Genomic DNA, 19746 nt, shown 5'->3' with positions numbered 1-19746 from the left:
TTCATTCATTTTGTTCACACAGAGGAAAAGAAAAAGCACAATTAAACTAAGGTAGGCAGGTAGCAACTGGCAGCTTTGGTAATTTCAATATAAGAAACTAACTAAACTAACTTGTTGCACACACGATTTTTTTTCCTCGCCCCAGTGACAGATATATCGGGGTGATGCCGTCTTATGTGCGTTAGCATGTTTGATGTGTTTCCAGCGTCGTACCACACCTCCGCGAAACATCGTCGGCACACAGTCTTTGTCCGGTCCACCACTCGCGTACAATTGCCGTTATGTTGCACCGGGAAACCAAAGTGTTCCCACAGTGGTGATTTAAATGAAGCTGGCAGCTCTTCCAACTCCACACTTTTCTTTGTACATCCATGCTCCACACCGTTACTTTTCTTCCTTGTCTGTTTTTCTTCTTCTGTAGGCTAATGACGTTAGCTGGCAGCTTTTAGGCTCATTACCGCCACCTGGATTGAAGTGAGGACTCGACTTTTTCTTTTTTTTAATAGGCTACTCACTCAAGCCCAAATTATGCTTCTGCGTTGACACAGCGCGTCCGTGCGTACGGACCTATTACGGACCTATTGCATCCTTGCGGACCCCCGTGCGTCCTACGCAAGGGCCAGACGTGCACCTCCCAAAAATCCTCGACGCGCGTTGAGGCGACGCAACAGCAACGCAGCAGCAACGCAGCGGTATTGGCTGTGATTGGTCCGCTAACTACATCCGCTGGAGACCGCTTTTCCGGTTTCCACTCATAAACATCATTGTCTCCTTTGTCGTGCCCTAATTTGCAACAGAAGTATTTCTTCCTCTGCTTGAATAATGAATGGTTGTCTCGCCCGATGACAGCTGGGATAGGCTCCAGCAGACCCCCCCGACCCTTAACAGGAATAAGCGGGTATAGAAGATGAATGAATGAATGAATGATTTGAAGTTCTACACAGTAAAGGTTGACTACATTCACTTCTGTGCAACATTAAACACAAATATACACAGATAAAAGCACTGGCCACAGACGTAGCAAACTGACATGTTTGTCAGTAAGGGATCAGGTAAGACATTAAACACTAGTGGTGAAAACAGGTCATCCAGCACGACTAGCTTAATGAGGAGGTTAGCTGATGGGCTAAAACTAACTTCGTAAAACAAATGTAAGTTGTAACAAAGGATATTGCAAATTTTAGAATATGGTTAAAGGTGCAGCAGGCAGGATTGCGAAGATCCAGGACTTAGCCCAAAAAATTGAACATCGACAACTTCTCAGTCCCTCCCCACTTTCCGCTAAAGCCCAAAACAGTCTCCCAAGCCCCTCCCCCGACAAGGGAGAGCTGTGCACGATAGAGCGCGTGCATATTGGCCCTGGAATACTGTGCATGAGCAGAGAACCGAGAGAGAGCGAGTAAACAAACTAGCATGGAACACACCGACGTAGTTTTTATAATACCCTTCGTTATTCTAAATAATTTGACCTAAAGTACAACGATACAGTCGTTATACTTTAGGTCAAATATTTAGCAATAGTCAACTTTAGGACAAAACTAAGGTTAGGATGTTTCTGAAAGTAGTCTACATCGGTGATGTTTGCTATCAGTAACAGTTAGAAGCATTCATTGTGGCGTTTTATTCCACAGTTTAGATTTATCAATTTGCTATGTGGTAGATATATGACCGCTACCTGTTGATGTGGTTAGACGTTTGAGAGTGAAGCTGAGGCACAGGCCTCAGACGAGGATTACGTCCCGGCTCCTTCTACACGCCCGCGGCCAAGTGGTGCGAGGTGGTGGAGGGAGGGGAGGGCGCTATGAAATGCGTGTCCATGAGCAGTGATTGACACTCTGTTAGATACACCCCTGGTCTTGATTGGTGCATCTGAATGTGGAGCGGTGGATGTCTTGCAAATCGCACTACAGGCTCTAGGTGGGGCCAGAGGAGCCGAATTTCTTTTTAAAATGACCTGCTTCATGCAATTATACTTGAACATAGGGTCAGTTTCAGCAAATATGACAGAAAGTTAGTTTTATAAGACTTGCCTACTGCACCTTTAACTAACATAGACACAAGATAATAAATTATATGAATACTGAAATGGTAAATGGTAAATGGCCTTGCTTTTATATAGCGCTTTTCTACCTATTGGTACTCAAAGCGCTTTTACAGTCACAGACACATCTACCCATTCGCTCACACAAGCACTCACACATTCACACACCAGTGCCATGCACTGGGAGCAACTGGGGGTTCAGTGTCTTGCTCAAGGACACTTTGGCATGTGGCACCGCTCTACCTACTGAGCCACAGCCGCCCCAGAAATCCTTGTATTATATTATTCCATTTAACCTTTATTTAACCAGGTAAAATCCCATTGAGATTAAGAACTTTTGTTGTTATATGAACATAGCCAATGCATATAGAAATTGTCAATTAGTGAATATGAATAGCTGGGAAGTCATTGGATGGCTTTTGGATTTTTCTTTACAAAGCTGTAGCTTTGATTACAGCACACATTCACTCTGGCATTGTTTCAATAAGCTTCTGGAATGTCACAAGATTTATTTCCATCCAGTGTTGCATTCATTTTTCACCAAGATCTTGTATTGATGATGGGAGAGTCTGACAACTGCACAAAGCCTTCTCCAGCACATCCCAGCCATTCTCAATGGGGTTAAGGTCTGGACTCTGTGGTGGCCAATCCATGTGTGAAAATGATGTCTCATGCTCCCTGAACCACTCTTTCACAATTTGAGCCCAATGAATCCTGGCATTGTCATCTTGGAATATGCCCATGCCATCATGGAAGAAAAAATCCATTGATGGAATAACCTGGTCATTCAGTATATTCAGGTAGTCAGCTGACCTCATTCTTTGGACACATAATGTTGCTGAACCTAGACCTGACCAACTGCAGCAACCCCAGATCATAGCACTGCCCCACAGGCTTGTACAGTAGGCACTAGTCATGATGGGTGCATCACTTCATCTGCCTCTCTTCTTACCCTGATGCCCCCATCACTCTGGAACAGGGTAAATCTGGACTCATCAGACCACATGACCTTCTTCCATTGCTCCAGAGTCCAATCTTTATGCTCCCTAGAAAATTGGAGCCTTTGTTTCCAGTTATCTTCACTGATTAGTGGTTTTCCTAAGGCTACACAGCTGTTCAGTCCCAATTCCTTGAGTTTCCTTCACATTGTACGTGTGGAAATGCTCTTTCACTATTAAACATAAGCCCTGAGTTCTACTGGTGTTTTTCTTTTATTTGATTTCACTAAATGTTTAAGTGATTGCCGATTACGATCTATCAGGATTTTTTTCCGACCACATTTCTTCCTCAGAGACAATGGTTCCCCACTATCCTTCCAGTTTTTAATAATGCGTTAGACAGTTCTTAACCCAATTTTAGTAGTTTCTGCAATCTCCTTAGATGTTTTCTCTGCTTGATGCATGCCAATGATTTGACCCTTCTCAAACAGACTAACATCTTTTCCACGAACACGGAATGTGTCTTTCGACATGGTTGTTTAAGAAATAAGAAGCTACACATTGCATCAATTGGGGTTAAATAACTTGTTGTCAGCTGAAAGATAATCTCCCATGCAGTAATTATCCAATAGGAGGCTCCAACCTATTTGCTTTGTGAAATCTTACATCTAATCTAAAGGAGAACAAATGGTGAGTAAGAGAGAGAGGGATGTGTCGACTGCTCCTTCCTTTGTTCCTAACATGGCTTTGCAGCATTTCTTCACTAGTTACTGATGCACCTTTAAAATGTCCACCTAAATCCCTACATGTCTAGAAAATGTGTCAATTTAGGCATTTCATACACAGCAATATCTGCATACCCAAATCAACACCATCAGAGTTAATCTCAACACTTTTAAATTGTCTATATGGGTCCACACCACAGAGTGTTAATTTTACTTTTTTTGAAGTGAAAATCAGTTTTTAGGTTGACTGTCCAGGTGCAAGTATAGTAAATGGGCGGGGCTAATAAATTAACACCTTAGGTTCCATATCCAGGTTCAGAGCTCATTGTAAAAAGGAAGAGAATTAAATGTTTTGCACTGACACTTACAGAGTTAATTCACAAACACTCCATTCTGACACATTTTAACACCAACTATTTGTCCTCAGAGAGTTATATATAACATAGTTAACTCTACAAAGAGTATAATTAACTCTACTCTTGCTAAAATTTTGCCAACACCATTTTAACACCGCAGCATTTGCTGTGTACTCTGCACATTCCGTATAGCCTTTCATTCAAACAGACCTCAGATCAAACCCTGATCTATCCAGTTTAACCCCATAATGCACCTCCTAAATGAGCAGTGAAGTTACCCTGCTGATATCGAAAAAAACTGCTGCAAGTTCTCAGTTAATGTCATTGTAAATGGGTTTTTGTTAAGATTGCCCCATGTGCTCAACACAATACACTACAAGGGAGCATTAACTATTAAAGGGCCATTATTAAAAAATGTCTACACCATGTTAATTGAAGCACATTTCGTTCCAGGAGCAACCGAATCCCAACTACAAGCATATTATGTCAGACTTTGTGTCTTCCACAGTTCATATTCTGACCCTTCAGTGGCACGATAACTCTGAGATCGTGCCAACTTGTTGCAGGGTTTCTCCTTAAATACTTTGTTGTTTTAGAGCTGACTTTATGCTGAGCTTTCTTGAGCTCACCACCTAACCACTGCACAGCGGTAGAGCTAACCGATACATGACCCACAGCGTCAAAGACCTTGTATGCTTTCAGCTGGAATGCAAGCAAGCTTGCACTGTAGCTGACCCCTCATCATGCTCCCAACACACCCACATGTTCAACACACTCAAAAATCTGATGCACTTCATTCTCCAGGGCCCCCGTGTTAGTGCAAGAGCTGCCTGGCTGTGGCAAGGCAAAGAGCAGCTAATGCTTCCAGAGAGATATCTCAAGTGGAGAAAATGGTTTAGGTGGCTCCTTTCTATGATGATATCTTTGAGCACAATTCAAAATTCAAAGAAGGAATAAAAGCAATCCTGTGATCAATGTATTATTGTAAAAGAAAAAAACAAAGAAAGAGAGAAAAAAGCTTGTCCAGAGACTCGCTGTAAATTTAGCACAGTGTTTGTTCTGTTCTGTTGCTGGATGTTTTTTTCTTAGAAAAGGTGCAGAAAGGGAAACAAAAGGACAGGAACAGCAGAAGGTCTGATGGAGAGGGCTCAATTTCCTCCGGGTCACGTATTACCCTCAAGGATGATAGCGAGGCAAGCCTGTGTGGTCATGCACCTTTACGCACAAAACCAATAAAAAACTACTTAAACAACTGATGTTCTCACCCATAGCATGTATGTTTTGTCCAGCTGATTGAACAGCAATTACAGGATGATCATCGCCTTTGCTGTTTTGTGACTGAATATTGATATTTTGGAGTTTTTTGCGGAGACTGAATCCGAAAAAGGCAGATGAGGTGAAGGACAGCATGTAAAAGCTGAAATGAGAGAACAAGGTAACCACTGCTCTGCTCTAGATCTGCAGCAAAGCAGAACTAACAGGGGAATAAAATCGTGAACTGGAGAGAAAAACTGAGACACAAAAGAAATGCAAGGGTTGCACTACATCTGGTGTAGGTTTGCTTTATGCCAATGGTTCCCAAGGGGGGGTGGAATGAATGAATCAATAAAGGACACTGCTAGCAAACATAATTACACAGTAAAGTTTACTTTTATTTGTTCAAAAAAGGTTGAGGTTTGTATTAATTACAGTGTGTGAAATAAACTCAATCTCATCATTCAAAATAATCTCACCATTTTAAATGAAGTCCCACTGAAGGTCCCATGAGTCTTCTCAGCAGAGTGGATACATGTGGGTTGACTGTTTTTGCTGGTGGCTTTGCCAGTGTTTTTTGACAAGACTTTGCCATGTCCAGCCTTGGTGCCTCGCTCAGGATTTATACCAATGAAGCGCCTGAAAAATAACAGCGTCTCTTCAGACATAGTAAAAATCAAGTTGTGTAACTCACTATCATCTGTGAAAATTTAGCTAGCTACTGAATCATTATGTCAGGCCATGCACATATTCAGTAGGCTGATGAAAACAAACTGAAAACATCGCCAATATACTTTGCACCAATTTCCTAGATGGTGATGGCACTTCCCATGTGTAGTTCGGGTTAAATTTCCCAGAATGCAAAAAAATCCAACATGATACTGTGATTTAGAAGGTTTGGATGAATGATTAGCGGTAAAATGTGAGAGTGATGTATTCAAAAATAGGTTAATACTGTTGGAATTTTGCTGTAGATTAACAGCAATTACTAACAGTGTAGGGCACTGTAAACTATCAGTGTTCAGTGATCACAAAAGGACCACTGCCTTGCCTATCTGCATTTGATGCACAGTAATTGCAGTTTCAAATGGATGAATGTACTTGAGGTGTATTGAAATGATTGCATGGACACCAGGAGATGGCCGTGTACATAAAGAAAACGTTAACTTCATAAACTCCCACCTCCTTGACAGACATCTTCATACTAACATCTTGGAAGGATCTTGGAACTGTTTTGATCCCTATTTTATGAAAATGTATTACATCGGCACTAGAGAAGATTTTTAGTATAAATATTGCACTTGTTTTATCGGATAAAGTCATGAACTGCAACAGACCACTTTCTGCTTTAAAGGGGAACTCCGGCGCAAAATGAACCTGGGGTTAATAACACATGTGTACCGAGTTCGACCGTTCTCTGGTATTTGTTTTCATGCATTTGTTTTGTTAGTCAAATGTGACCAGTTTTCTTGCAAACCGCTAGTTAGCGTATAACGCTAGCCTTCGGGGCACACGTACACATGAAAAGAAATCGCTATTTCTATACCACTAACAAGGCTCACAATATCACCACACTTACACGGTAGCATAACTAGGGTCTCTATATGTAAACCGAAGCATTGAGAACTTTGCAAGTATACAGGCAGTTTATTAAAAAAGGAATACAGTACCGTTCGCGTCGGGCTCGCATATCCAGGCGGGCGCCATCTTGGGGAAACTGAACTCTCTTTCCTATGCTCTCAGTGCTTTCTTCCGGCAACAGACAGTTCAGTTTCCCCAAGATGGCGCCCGCCTGGATATGCGAGCCCGACGCGAACGGTACTATGTTCCTTTTTTGACCCTAGTTATGCTACCGTGTAAGTGTGGTGATATTGTGAGCCTTGTTAGTGGTATAGAAATAGCGATTTCTTTTTATGTGTAGGTGTGCCCCGAAGGCTAGCGTTATACGCTAACTAGCGGTTTGCAAGAAAACTGGTCACATTTGACGAACAAAACAAATGCATGAAAACAAATACCAGAGAACGGTCGAACTCGGTACACATGTGTTATTAACCCCAGGTTCATTTTGCGCCGGAGTTCCCCTTTAAAGCAGAAAGTGGTCTGTTGCAGTTCATGACTTTATCCGATAAAACAAGTGCAATATTTATACTAAAAATCTTCTCTAGTGCCGATGTAATACATTTTCATAAAATAGGGATCAAAACAGTTCCAAGATCCTTCCAAGATGTTAGTATGAAGATGTCTGTCAAGGAGGTGGGAGTTTATGAAGTTAACGTTTTCTTTATGTACACGGCCATCTCCTGGTGTCCATGCAATCATTTCAATACACCTCAAGTACATTCATCCATTTGAAACTGCAATTACTGTCACGTTGTTGTGACTTAGAGACGCATGTTTGATTAATCAATAAAAGCCACCTTGTGTTTTCCCAGACAAATGCTTTTAATCTGATGCAGTTGCAAGTGGAACTGTTTGGTTTGCATTAGCCATGTGTAGCATGTATGTGCACCACCATTTTAGCATACCACAACTAGTCTAAAGTAGCCTAACCTTGATGAATATGATTAAAATCAATGCTCAAGTTCATGTATTGTGAATTGTGAAATGGGGAACCTGTATTACCCACACTGCAACTTTTCCGTCAAAGGCCAGGTGTATGTTTTTAAGCAAAGATGAGAAACATGCCACAGGTGTCTGACATCTGACTTCATTCAAAATTCGCACCCCAAGATTTTTACTACATTTTAAGCATGTAGTCTTCAGATTCAGCCAACATTTATCAGATCTTATGCAGCTCCCTGTGGAGCCACTAAAGCACTGACGTGCACAGGTACGGGCTATTGTTGCTCGGGCAACAGCCCGTTTGCCCTTAGTAGCTGAGCTGCCTTTTTTTTTTTTGCTGTTGTGTCTACATCAATACAATGAGCCCATAATACTGTAGGTAAAGTATAAGTGTTAAAACAAACTAAATCGCCATATAATTCAAACTTTTTTTTCTGTAATCAAAAAGTTATTTTATCTTGACAACGTCAGTGATGCCCTCCGCCCCTCGTCACGTGACTTTCTGACACACTGAACACTGCGGGTGGGAGTACGAGAGGGAAAGTTTGTTAGTCAGGTGAGTTTTAGATAGTGATGTTCGATACCACCGATTTCCTTTCCGATCCGATACTGAGTAAAATTCAAGCTGGTATTGGTGATACCGATCCGATACCGATACCTTGTGTAAATCTAAAAAAGTAGTGTATTTCAAATCATAGCTTCAAAAAGAATACAAGAGCTGAAATAGCTCCACACATGACTGTGTGCCATTGTGTCTACAGACTGAGCCACGTCCACACGTACGAAAACGGTCTTTTTCCTCTCCGTTTTCGAGGGCATCGTTTCAAGAAATATCCGCGTCCACACAGGCCCGTTTCAGCTCGACCGAAAACGCTACTTCATATTCCAGGCCTATAGGTGCCGCTGTTTCAGTTTCAGAAATTCACCAAAAACGGAGAGGAAGAGGCGGAGCATGCGCACAAATCTTGAGCGCTGTTTACAAATCGCCTTTTTTGCTCAGCGTGGTGGCACAGGAGCATGATATTTTGCCCTAGTAACCCTAATAGGCTCAATATCTTCTCCAGCAGGAAAACTAGCATGTAGTCCGCCATTGTTGTTGATGTTGTTATGAGACGTCTTGCGGGAGGTGGAAGGCTGCTCGGGAGTGTGGCGATGACGTCATCGTTTTCTCCGTTTGTGTCCGTCCACAAAGAAACGCAAGAGTTGCGTTTGCGAATTTCTCCACCCTGGGACCCGTTTTCAGAAAAGTGTGTTTTAGAGCAATGCGTTTACAGGATACGTGTGGACGATCGGCCAAAACGATGCAAAACTTCTGCGTTTCTGCGTTTCTGTGTGGACAGGCCCTGAGGGGCCGTCCACACAGATCCCCCCCAACCTGAGACAACAACATCAACAACAATGGCGGATTACATGCTAGTTTTCCTGCTGGAGAAGCTATTGAGTCTATTAGGGTTACTAGGGCAAAATATCATGCTCCTGTGCCACCACGCTGAGCAAAAAAGGCGATTTGTAAACAGCGCTCAAGATTTGTGCGCATGCTCCGCCTCTTCCTCTCCGTTTTTGGTGAATTTCTGAAACTGAAACAGCGCCACCTATAGGCATGGAATATGAAGTAGCGTTTTCGGTCGTGCTGAAACGGATCTGTGTGGACGCGGATATTTCTTGAAACGATGCCATCGAAAACGGAGAGGGAAAAGATCGTTTTCGTACGTGTGGACGTGGCCTGAGTGATTACTGACTGATTGAGCAGCGTGCCGCTGCGCTTACGCATTACGCACTTACCCAGGCGGAAGAAAAAGTAGTTCCCACCAATCGCGTATCATTTAGACAAGATCTCAATAGTTAAGTTACTTTCCACTGTGTTCCTGTCAGTGATATAGAATACTTCAAATGACTGAAGTATCAAAAGTATTGATATAATTATTAATTAATTATTATTATTAAGAATCGATCTTTGAGCATAAAGATCTGGTATCATCTGGTATCTTCTGTCTCAGCTGCCACAGCACCACACAGAACTCTTTCTGTCCTTTGTAGTGAGTTGTTTCCGTGAACTCATCTTTTCTTAAGGATGGGTTCATATTTTGTCAAGTCTACCTTAAACAGTACTGACCAGCCTTGATGTATATATTGAGACAGTTTCTTGTCTCAGGTTGGGGGGGATCCCCTAGAGTAGCTTTGCTGTAGTTTAACTTCTTCCAGTAATAAAGTAATGGTAGTTGGGAATGCTATACGTTCAAAGTAGCTTCACCAACACTGTTTTTTTTTTACTTTTAAATCATATATTATATATTGCTAAAAGTCAATATGCTACGTGAATTGGTTAATGCAGGCATTCTAAACATATATAGGGCAGCACAGTGGGGAGGTGGTTAGAAGAAGGTCCCAGGTTCGAATCCATGGGCCGACTGTGTGGAGTTTGCATGTTCTCCCTGTGTCTGCATGGGTTCTCTCCGGGTACTCCAGCTTCCACCCACCGTCCAAAGACATGCTCATTAGGTTAACTGGTGATTCCAAATTGGCCGTAGGTGTGCATGTGAGTGTGAATGGTTGTCTGTCTCTCTGTGTTAGCCAGTGTTGTGGGTAACGCGTTACAAAGTAACGCGTTAGAGTACTCTAATTACTTTTTTTGTGTAACTTGTAACGTAACGCGTTACTTTCGTGCGTTAAGTAATCAGTAACTTTGTTATTTTTTTAAAAAGTAATCCGTTGCTTTAAGAATTTCTCCGGATAAGGAAAGAAAAATTCCGACTGCAGCCTGCTTTTTGTCAGACAGTACTGTGCCACCTGCGGATGTGTCAGCGGAGGCGCAGCGCTGTGATGATGCGTCTGTGCCCTGCTGACCTACGTTACCTGTGTGTGTGTGTGTGAGTGTTTTCGAACCGCCGGCAAGATGACAGGGAGGACAGCTTTTGAATCGTGGAAGTACGCAAATTATTTTCAATTCGCCAGCGAAAAGGACAAGAACAACATAACGATAAAATGCACACTCTGCGTTGGTGAAAAGCTTCTGTCGACCACAAAAAATTCCACTTCCAATTTAAAAAAAATATCTTGTATCCAAGCACCACTCTATCACCCTGGTATTGTTATCCTGCAGAGTTAATTTGGTTGGACGAATGACTTTATTCATTGTCAGGACTTCTCGGTGCATTTAAAGGAGGCTGTGTGTCCGTGTCAGTTAAGTTGCATCATGTGCGAGGTGCTGCAAACGGCTTTTAATTTTTGGTAACGCATGAGTACTCTAACGCGTTACTTTTATTCATAGGTAACGCTGTAACGTAATAGATTACTTTTAATCGATGGTAACGTTGTAACCTAATTAACTACTTTCCAAAGTAACTATACCCAACACTGGTTGTAACCTAATTAACTAATTTTCCAAAGTAACTGTACCCAAACACTGATGTTAGCCCTGTAGCCTACCCCGCCTCTTGCCTGATGACAACTGTCCCCCCGCGACCCTTTAGACTGGAACAAGCGGTTACAGAAGATGAATGAGTGAATGAATATATATAAGGGCGTGGTGTCCTTTTTCCAGGTTAGAGCAATAGCCCCTGTAAAATGTCTGTGCACGTCCCTACACTAAAGCCTTTACAAAACTCTCACAGGCCAGCATTAACAGATTGTAATGTTTAAGCAATGAACTCTCCTTTTAATACAGATCTGATGTGACCCCAAAAGCTGATAAAATGAGGCTGAATTACAGTACATCATATTTTAAATTTTGGATCCATCCACCAGTTACATTAAAAACTATTATTTACTGTACATTCAGGTAATAGGAGTATACTACTTGCATATTGGAGAAAGATATCAAACATGCAAACCATAAGTTGCTGGGCTTTCTTTTCATGAAGGTTAAAAGGCTGAATGCGCAGTTCTCTCAGGATTATACAGATAATGTTAACCTTTGGAAATATTCGAGGTATGAAACATTTTTCACGTTTAACACAGACAGTTGATTACAGACTTCTTTACATAAATCTGGGGAAAAAATGAAGGACACAAGTAAAGCAAACCATGGACATTGTGTTCATGTTTTCAAAAGCTTCTCTGATGCTCTGATGGGAAACGTTTTTGTGACTTTTGCTATAGGATGAAGAATTACTATTTCCGAATGTATGAGTAGCCACGTTCTCATGTCATATGTCATATTATAACCACATGTCCTCTGTGCCAGGCTGTATGCTCATCATTTCACCAAGCTGTATTTAATGGGCCATGGAAGAAGTAGGCCTTGGATGACAAAAGTCAGATGACAAATTCAAACTTAATATTTTTCCATGACTCTCAATTTCTGCACACCGATATTTAAGAGATGCTGATATACCAAATTATTTATTTATGCCCTTAATCAACAACTTTGTTTTTTCAGTAAAATGCCCTTGTTACTCTTCGCAAACTGTCTTTACCACAGCATAGCACACCTGGACACTACTGGAGGCTGAAATGAATTCATGTACTTTGAAATATCCTGGTCCGTATACAGCCATTAGCACACTTAAGTATAAAAACCATCATAATCACTAGAACATGAGAGCACGAAAAAATGTACAATGTATTCCACTGCTTTGTGTTTATACTGTTACAACTGAATGTAGTAACCACTCATGGTCAGATCATGTCCTTAACGTCACGATTAGAAGTATTATGAGAGTTAATTCTTACTCACTCAGGTCACAGGAATTCTGTGTGACAGCAAGCTCAGGGTGTTTTTAAACCCTTTCACATCTAAATTGTTACATGTGATGCAAATTGTCGCCAGCATCTCCACATATTTTGCAAGTCGTATGAGAGCTCAGAATGCAAATGAAAAGGACAGGATGTTTTAGTGGGAAGCCTGCATCCTGGCACAAACAAGCAAACCATACTGTTGCATTGTTGTGCAAAGATCCATTAATACGTGACAGCCACTCTTGGTTGCCTTATAGAAAAAGCGAGTAATTCAGTAATATTATTCTATGATCTTGTTGACCTGTGTAATATATTAAACCAAAAAGGCTTTAATATGTTTACTATTTAATCTGTGCATTGAATATACTACCACTACTCCTATATAAGATTCATGTACAATATAGTAGGTACTAGGAGTATTACATTGCCTGTGTACTGTGTAAATTCATTATCAAGGTTCCCGGCTAATAATGATGTGATATACAGTGCACATTTTGCAGTTGAGAATTACTAAGGGATCCTTATTATTCGAGCACAGATGCATTGTACAGCCACAACAGAAGAGCAGAATGCTACTGTGAGATACTCAGCAGAGAGGAAGCGGAGAGTTGTGTAAGTAAGGAACTGTGACGTTTATAGTAATAATCTTAACAAGACGGGTTTACTGCCTGCTTTATTTGGGCAGGTCGACTGCAATTGAGCGGAGATAGGAGGAGAAAGAACAGTGAGGCAGGAAGGTGTACTGAAATTCTTTAGCATAATAATGCAGGAGCTGCAGCCATCTACAGACATGTGCTTCCATGTTTTAATGCAGGCACATTAATATTCAATATTTCATGCATGTTACCTACATTCACCCTTCTACTTTCTTCTGTCTCAGCCGCCACAGCACCACACAGAACTCTTTCTGTTCTTTGTAGTGAGGTGTTTCCGTGAACTCATCTTTTCTTAAGGATGAGTTGATATTTTGTCAAGTCTACCTTAAACAATACTGACATGCCTTCATGTATATATTGAGACAGTTTCTTGTCTCAGGTTGGGGGGGATCAGCAGTGGGTCAACGACCCAAATCGACATTTCAATAGGTTTGATCAAGCACTCACTCCTCCCCCCATGCAGCTGGTCCCTCACTTGCTGATACCTGGCTTATGCCCTCCTCACTCAGCCCCTCACACCTTTGGCTCACCAGACCATGTACACTGTAAAAATGAAAAAGTTAGTTCAACTCAAATTTTCAAGGCAACTGACTGCACAGAATTTTTGAGTTGAAGGCATTAACTTATTTTTTTACGTTTTGAAGAACTACAATTATTAAGTTGTGTCAGCTACGTTTTTCAAGTTCTGCCAACTAAGTTTTTTAAATTCAAGTTACTGGAACTTTCAAGTCTGTAATAACTTACTATTTTGAGTTCAGATTACCATCCCCTGTAATAACTTACTATTTTTAGTTTAAATTACCCCCCACATTAAATCATCCACTGACAGTGAACCAGATCATTTTACATGTTTATTTGAAATGAGCCAAAAATGCAGCAAAAAGCAGGCTATAACAGTAGTGGTGAAACTTCTACCGAACAATCAATACTGTCTCTCTTGACAGTAATTTAACAGCTACACATACCATATTTTTTTAAATCAAATAAAGCACTTGTGTCCAGACCAAATAAGGTACATGTCAATAAGTTGGGGAAATCAAAACAACTTAAACAAAATATAAGGTGGCCTATGTTAAGACTTACAAATTATCCAAACATAATAAATAAACAGACATGATAAAATAATTCTTCCCCATGGACACTTGCCACACACCAGCAAAGATGCAGACTATAACAGCAATGCTGAAACACAGCTTGCCTCTACTAAGAAACAATCAATAGTTTTGTGACAATTATGTCACAGCTACAAATAAAAGATTTGTTTTTGGTCAAAATAAAGTAATAACATAAAAACTATAAGGTGGTCCATGTAAAAATATCCAAACATAATAAATGAACAGACATGACAAAAGAACAGGAAACAGGAAAATTAATCACTGGTTTAACAGTTTGGTCTTGAAGCTTCGGACACGCTGTGAGCAATTGGTGGACATTTCCATGAAGATGTGCTGGACAGTTTCAAAGGTGTACCTGAGGTCTTTTGGGAACTCCATGTTGAGGGCATAAAGCAGACCAAAAAGTTACGCAAGTGCAGTTGGGGTGTCTGGGATGTCTTTCCGGACGATGGTTTTCTCCAACACGAGGGCAATATTAATGACCATGTCATCATCATCAAGCACTGTGAGGACCCCCATCTTGATGCCCTTCATCTGTTCGTCATCTGCATCAGTTGCCTGACAAAACAAAAACACCACTGAAATAATGTCCTGTAGAAAACTAGTCGATAAAGAGTGATGTCTACACTATGCTGCCAAAAGTATTGGGTCATCTGCCTTGGCCCCCACATGAACTTCAGTCACATCCTATTTTTAATCCATAGGGCTTAATATGACATTGGTGCACCCTTTGCAGCTATAACAGCTTCAACTCATCTGGGAAGGTTTTCCACAAGGTTTAGGAGTGTGTTTATGGGCATTTTTGACCATTCTTTCAGAAGCGCATTTGTGAAGTCACACACCGATGTTGGACGAGGAGACTGGCTCTCTGTCTTCACTTGAATTTATCCCAAAGGTGTTCTATGGGTTGAGGTCAGGACTCTGTGCAGGCCAGTGAAGTTCATCCACACCAAACTCTGTCATCCATGTCTGTGTGGACATTGATTGGTGCACTGGTACACAGTCATGTTGGAACAGGAAGTGGCCATCCCCAAACTATTCAACAAAGTTGGGAGCATGGAATTGTCCAAAATCTCTTGGTTAATGCTGAAGCATTCAGAGTTCCTTTCACTGGAACTAAGAGGCCAAGCCCAGCTCGGTGATGGCAAGGTCCATAAAGACATGGATGACAGAGTTTGATGTGGATGAACTTGACTGGCCTGCACAGAGTCCTGACCTCAAACCAACAGAACACCTTTGAGATGAATTAGAGCGCAGACTGAGAGCCAGTCTCCTCGTCCAACATCAGTGTGTGACCTCACAAATACGCTTCTGGAAGAATGGTCAAAAATGCCCATAAACACACTCCTAAACCTTGTGGTGAGCCTTCCCATAAGAATTGAAGCCGTTATAGCTGCAAAGGGTGGACCAACGTCATATTAAACCCTATGGATTAAGAGTAGGATGTGATTGAAGTTCATATGGGGGTCAAGGCAAGTGAACCAATACTTTTGGCAATATAGTGTATTTGTGTATGGCCTCTTTGCTATACAACACATTAATAAAAGCTGAACGTCTTCCAAGCTGCACTCACCAGGCATCTAGAGAAAAGCTTCTCAGTATTGTCCCGCAGAAATATGGGAAGGCCTTCCACAGCTGCCTGTCTGCGATGACTTGTGATGTCAGATGTCTGTTTTGGAAGAATATAAAGACAAAGAAATATTTTTGTTTAGCTCTGTGAAACATACTTGCACATGTGCACTTGTTCAATTTGTATTATCATCTCTACAACTGTGCATGTAGGCAGATAAAATAATTGCAGGCTCTGTTAGTTTGTACTCTGTTAGTAAAAGTGCAGAGTGCTAGCTTGGTAGTTCCTTCTTGATTAATGGTATAAATATTAGTGGCCAGACTGAAGAAAAGACAATATAACAACCTGATTGTCAAGCTTTTCCAAAAGGGTTTCCATCTCTTGACTAAAGGCGCCCTTCCTGGCACGATACAATTTCAGCAGACGAGGGGTGAACATCTCAAGGGCAGCTTTAAATGTTCCCATCAGGTCCTTGGTGGTCACACGAGTGAACTCTTGACAAATCTGAATTAAACAAATGCAATACAAATACAACAAGCTGATCGTGTGATTTCATTATTAGAATTAAGACTGCAAACTCTCAGCCATGATACAAATTAACCTTCATACACTATTATGAAAAGCCATATCACAAATGTAAACAAATACACCAGGTTCAAGTAAAAAAAAGATGCCTTACCTGTTCTTCAAGAAATAAACTGGGCCACCTCTCCAGAACCTCTGAGACCATGGGCTCCATCTCCACAATCTCCATTCTCCTAAGGGAGAATGGAGATTGTGACAATAATTATATTGAGCTTAGCTCCTCAAAATAAGCTAGCTTCTAACCGATTAGCTAAAACCAAAAGCTAGCTTGTGGGGGCATTTGTATTGCCATAAACGCCTCGCCTGGTAATGATTTATCGATTTTGTTTCCCGCAATGAAATCTAATACAAATACAAAATGCGTTTAGATATTCATATGACTTACCCGTAAGAAGGAAAGTTTTTATTTCTTACCCGTTCGGGAAAGTTGCGGCTGGCAGCGTATCGAAATGGCGGACGCACACTTTCAAACTTTGAAGAGAGCTCCTGGGAGAATCCTTGAAAACCCCGTTGCAGCCAGTTGCCATGACAAATTTCAAATGAGCATGCGCAGATAAGTTGACCTCACTCTAATTGGGTGTCAACTACAACTTCAGAATGAAGTCAACTCAATTTGTCAAATAAGATGAACTTTTTATCAGAAACTTCTGAAAGTGAGTTCAAGTGGCTTACAAAAGACAGTTCAAGTTCCAATTAGCAGTTTTATTGTCAGTGAATGCAAAAATCTTAGTAAGGTGAACAATTTTGAGTTGTCGTTTTTACAGTGTACTCACATCTTCACAACAAGATGGATTGATTGTTTTAGAAGAAGAAGAACTCGATGATCGCAAGCGATCATAAAGGGGTCCATGCCGTGGCGAAGTCGTCCCCAAGCGGGACGCAGAGGCATAAGTCACTAGTAGCGCCCCCTATAGACAAAATTTCTACAGTAGCTCTTAGCTGTCCTTGGCTAATCTTTGGCTCTTTCCTTGTGTAGGGGAGGGCGGTAATATGGGCTGTTTTCCATTCATTGTACTGGTCGGGTGCATGTGAGATGTATATGTTTATGGACTGTCAAGACCAATGTTGTACTGAGCGTTTTGTTGTTGTTTTGTCATTGGTTATGAAATTTAAAAAGTTCAATAAACATTTTTGGGGAAAAAAGTAACTTAACTCAGCCACTTAATTTATGTGCCATATTTTTTAAAATTTAAAAACTTTCAGTCCTTTAACCAGGATTCTACACATTCCTGAACACTATGTTAGTCCATAAACCGGATAACAGGATTTTCCCCACTCTCAGCATGAGTTTAAGCTGTGGTGCTGTCCATTCCCTGCTTTCGCTTCATCCGCTCCATTCTGCCACCATCTCTGTCTGGAGCCAGATGTAACCATCTTTTGATGGTTGAGTCAATTTCCTGGTCCGTGGCCCCAGAAGTTAGGCGGTTATGCCTTACAGCAGCTGAAACATACATGCACAAAGCACAAATAATTGGAAATTAACATTTTTGTATCATTAGGTAATATGGCTACTGTAATTCTATTAAACAAAATTCTGGTGTCAGATCTCAAGTGTTTCCCCTACATCTACTGCTTTGTACAAGACATTTCAATATTTATTTATTTATTTATTTAATTTATGTACATGGAAAAACAAGGATTTACAGTGTTACACAAACACCTATTTGTGAGTAGTCAGTATCAATATGTAATAAATAAAAATAACTCTGTAAGATTTTTAAAAATAGAGTCTGTAGGTTTGTTCATTGCAGTTTGTAAACAACATTCAGTAGCCCTAATGTTAGTACTAGCTCGAGTGCTGACGAGGACCAGAGGGCGGGAGCACATTACACCGGTTTTAAAATCGCTGCATTGGCTTCCCGTGCGCTTCAGGATCGATTTCAAGGTTCTTTTACTTGTTTTTAAGTGTCTTAACAGTCTTGGGCCTTCTTATTTATCTGACTTACTTTTACCATATCAACCCTCGCGGACCCTGAGGTCTTCCGGCACTGGCCTTTTAATCATACCTAAAGTTAAATCAAAAACACACGGGGAGGCGGCTTTTAGTTATTATGGTCCCCGATTATGGAACAGCCTGCCGGAGAACCTCAGGGCCGCAGAGACTGTTGATGTTTTTAAAAAGAGGCTCAAGACCCACCTTTTCAACCAAGCTTTTAATTGATTCTCTTAATATGTTTTTATGGTACGTCAGAAAGCATTTTATCTATATTGTTCCTTTCTTTCCCATTTTACAGTTTTAGTCCCTCAGTTTTTAGCAATTTTTAGTTTTTAGTAGTTTTTATCAGACTTTTTATTATTTCCTTTTCTATTTTTATTTTAATTATACGTTATAACGACATGTTTTAATTTTATGAGCTGAAAAGCATTTTATCCATATTGGTCGTTTTAGTCCTCGGTTTTTAGCCCCAGTGTTTCCTCATGGGGGCCGACCACACTGGGAGTTGCGGCTGATCTACTGACGGGGGTGCTGTCCTGTGGGCGGCTCTGGCCCTGGTGGCTGGAGGGCTCTGCACCTTGGTGTGGGGCCTCCTGTCTGCCCGGGTCGGGGCTGTCTCTATGGCGGTGCTCCCTACAGTCGTGGGCTGGAGGCCCTCTCGGTGTGGTCGGCTCCCAAAGGTGGCTTTCTCCTTGCGCCGGGTCTTGGTGCCCGGCCATGTCTCTTGTGGGTGTGTGGGTGGGGTGTGTGGGACATGTCTGTGTGTGTTTGTGTGTGTGTGTGTGTGTGCGTGTGTGTTGGGGGGGGGGGGCGGGGGGGGGGGTGTTTGTGTCTCGTGTCTCTGTGTTTTTATGGGGGTGGGAGGGTTCGATTTTTTGTTCTGTTTTTGCTGTTTTTAGCCTCTGTGAGGCACTTTGTGTTGCTTTTAAAAGGCATGAAAAGTGCAATATAAATAAATTTTGATTTGATTTGATTTGATTTGACTAGCTGGAAAAAAAGTGACAGACCCCTGCTAGCGCCCACGACAAAATGTCTGCTATTTTGGGTTCGTCTGTATCACTTATTCAAAATGAATGAGCAAGTTTAACAGCAAAGCAGTGCAGTCCATCCTTTCCTGAGCCGCATTTTAGGATAACTCTAATCGTTACCTAATGCTAATCGTTAGCGCCCTTGTTAACATTCAGGCCGGACTCTAGACAGAAAGTGTCTTTGTATGCCAAGCTTGAGCTTTGACTGGTGCAACTTTAATTCTCTCCTCTTTTTACCACTGGCACTCTGACACCATGAAAAATACAAATACAAATGCCATTGTACCATATTTCCACAAATAA

General features: G+C 41.3%; 2 protein-coding genes across 3 annotated transcripts in view; one reads left to right on the top strand and one right to left on the bottom strand.

The window, feature by feature from the left end:
- nrxn2a (neurexin 2a) overlaps positions 1 to 19746 on the top strand; it is a 145860-nt gene that overhangs the window by 101667 nt on the left and 24447 nt on the right. The gene's annotated exons all lie outside the window — the stretch shown is intronic.
- On the bottom strand, positions 14048 to 17047 carry LOC311502504 (uncharacterized protein). Its single transcript, XM_084564754.1, has 5 exons — positions 16894 to 17047; positions 16574 to 16652; positions 16240 to 16398; positions 15898 to 15993; positions 14048 to 14882 (listed from the first exon to the last, which is right to left on the bottom strand). The coding sequence occupies exons 1-5, from the start codon at positions 17004 to 17006 to the stop codon at positions 14730 to 14732; spliced, it is 600 nt and encodes a 199-aa protein (XP_084420880.1). The 5' UTR covers positions 17007 to 17047; the 3' UTR covers positions 14048 to 14729.

This window comes from Chelon labrosus, assembly GCF_963514085.1.
Source record: "Chelon labrosus genome assembly, chromosome: 17".
Classification (NCBI taxonomy): Eukaryota; Metazoa; Chordata; class Actinopteri; order Mugiliformes; family Mugilidae; genus Chelon; species Chelon labrosus.
The sequence above is the reverse complement of the archived record's forward strand: the minus strand, read 5'-3'. Positions and strand labels throughout refer to the sequence as shown.

What these genes read in the sequence shown, in the direction of transcription:
- LOC311502504 (XM_084564754.1), bottom strand. Translation starts at nt 17,006, where the DNA reads ATGGCAACTGGCTGCAACGGGGTTTTCAAGGATTCTCCCAGGAGCTCT. An exon ending in GTTTATTTCTTGAAGAACAG is followed by an intron (nt 16,399 to 16,573) that starts GTAAGGCATCTT and finishes TGTTTAATTCAG; the next exon opens with ATTTGTCAAGAGTTCACTCG. An exon ending in AGCTTTTCTCTAGATGCCTG is followed by an intron (nt 14,883 to 15,897) that starts GTGAGTGCAGCT and finishes TTGTTTTGTCAG; the next exon opens with GCAACTGATGCAGATGACGA.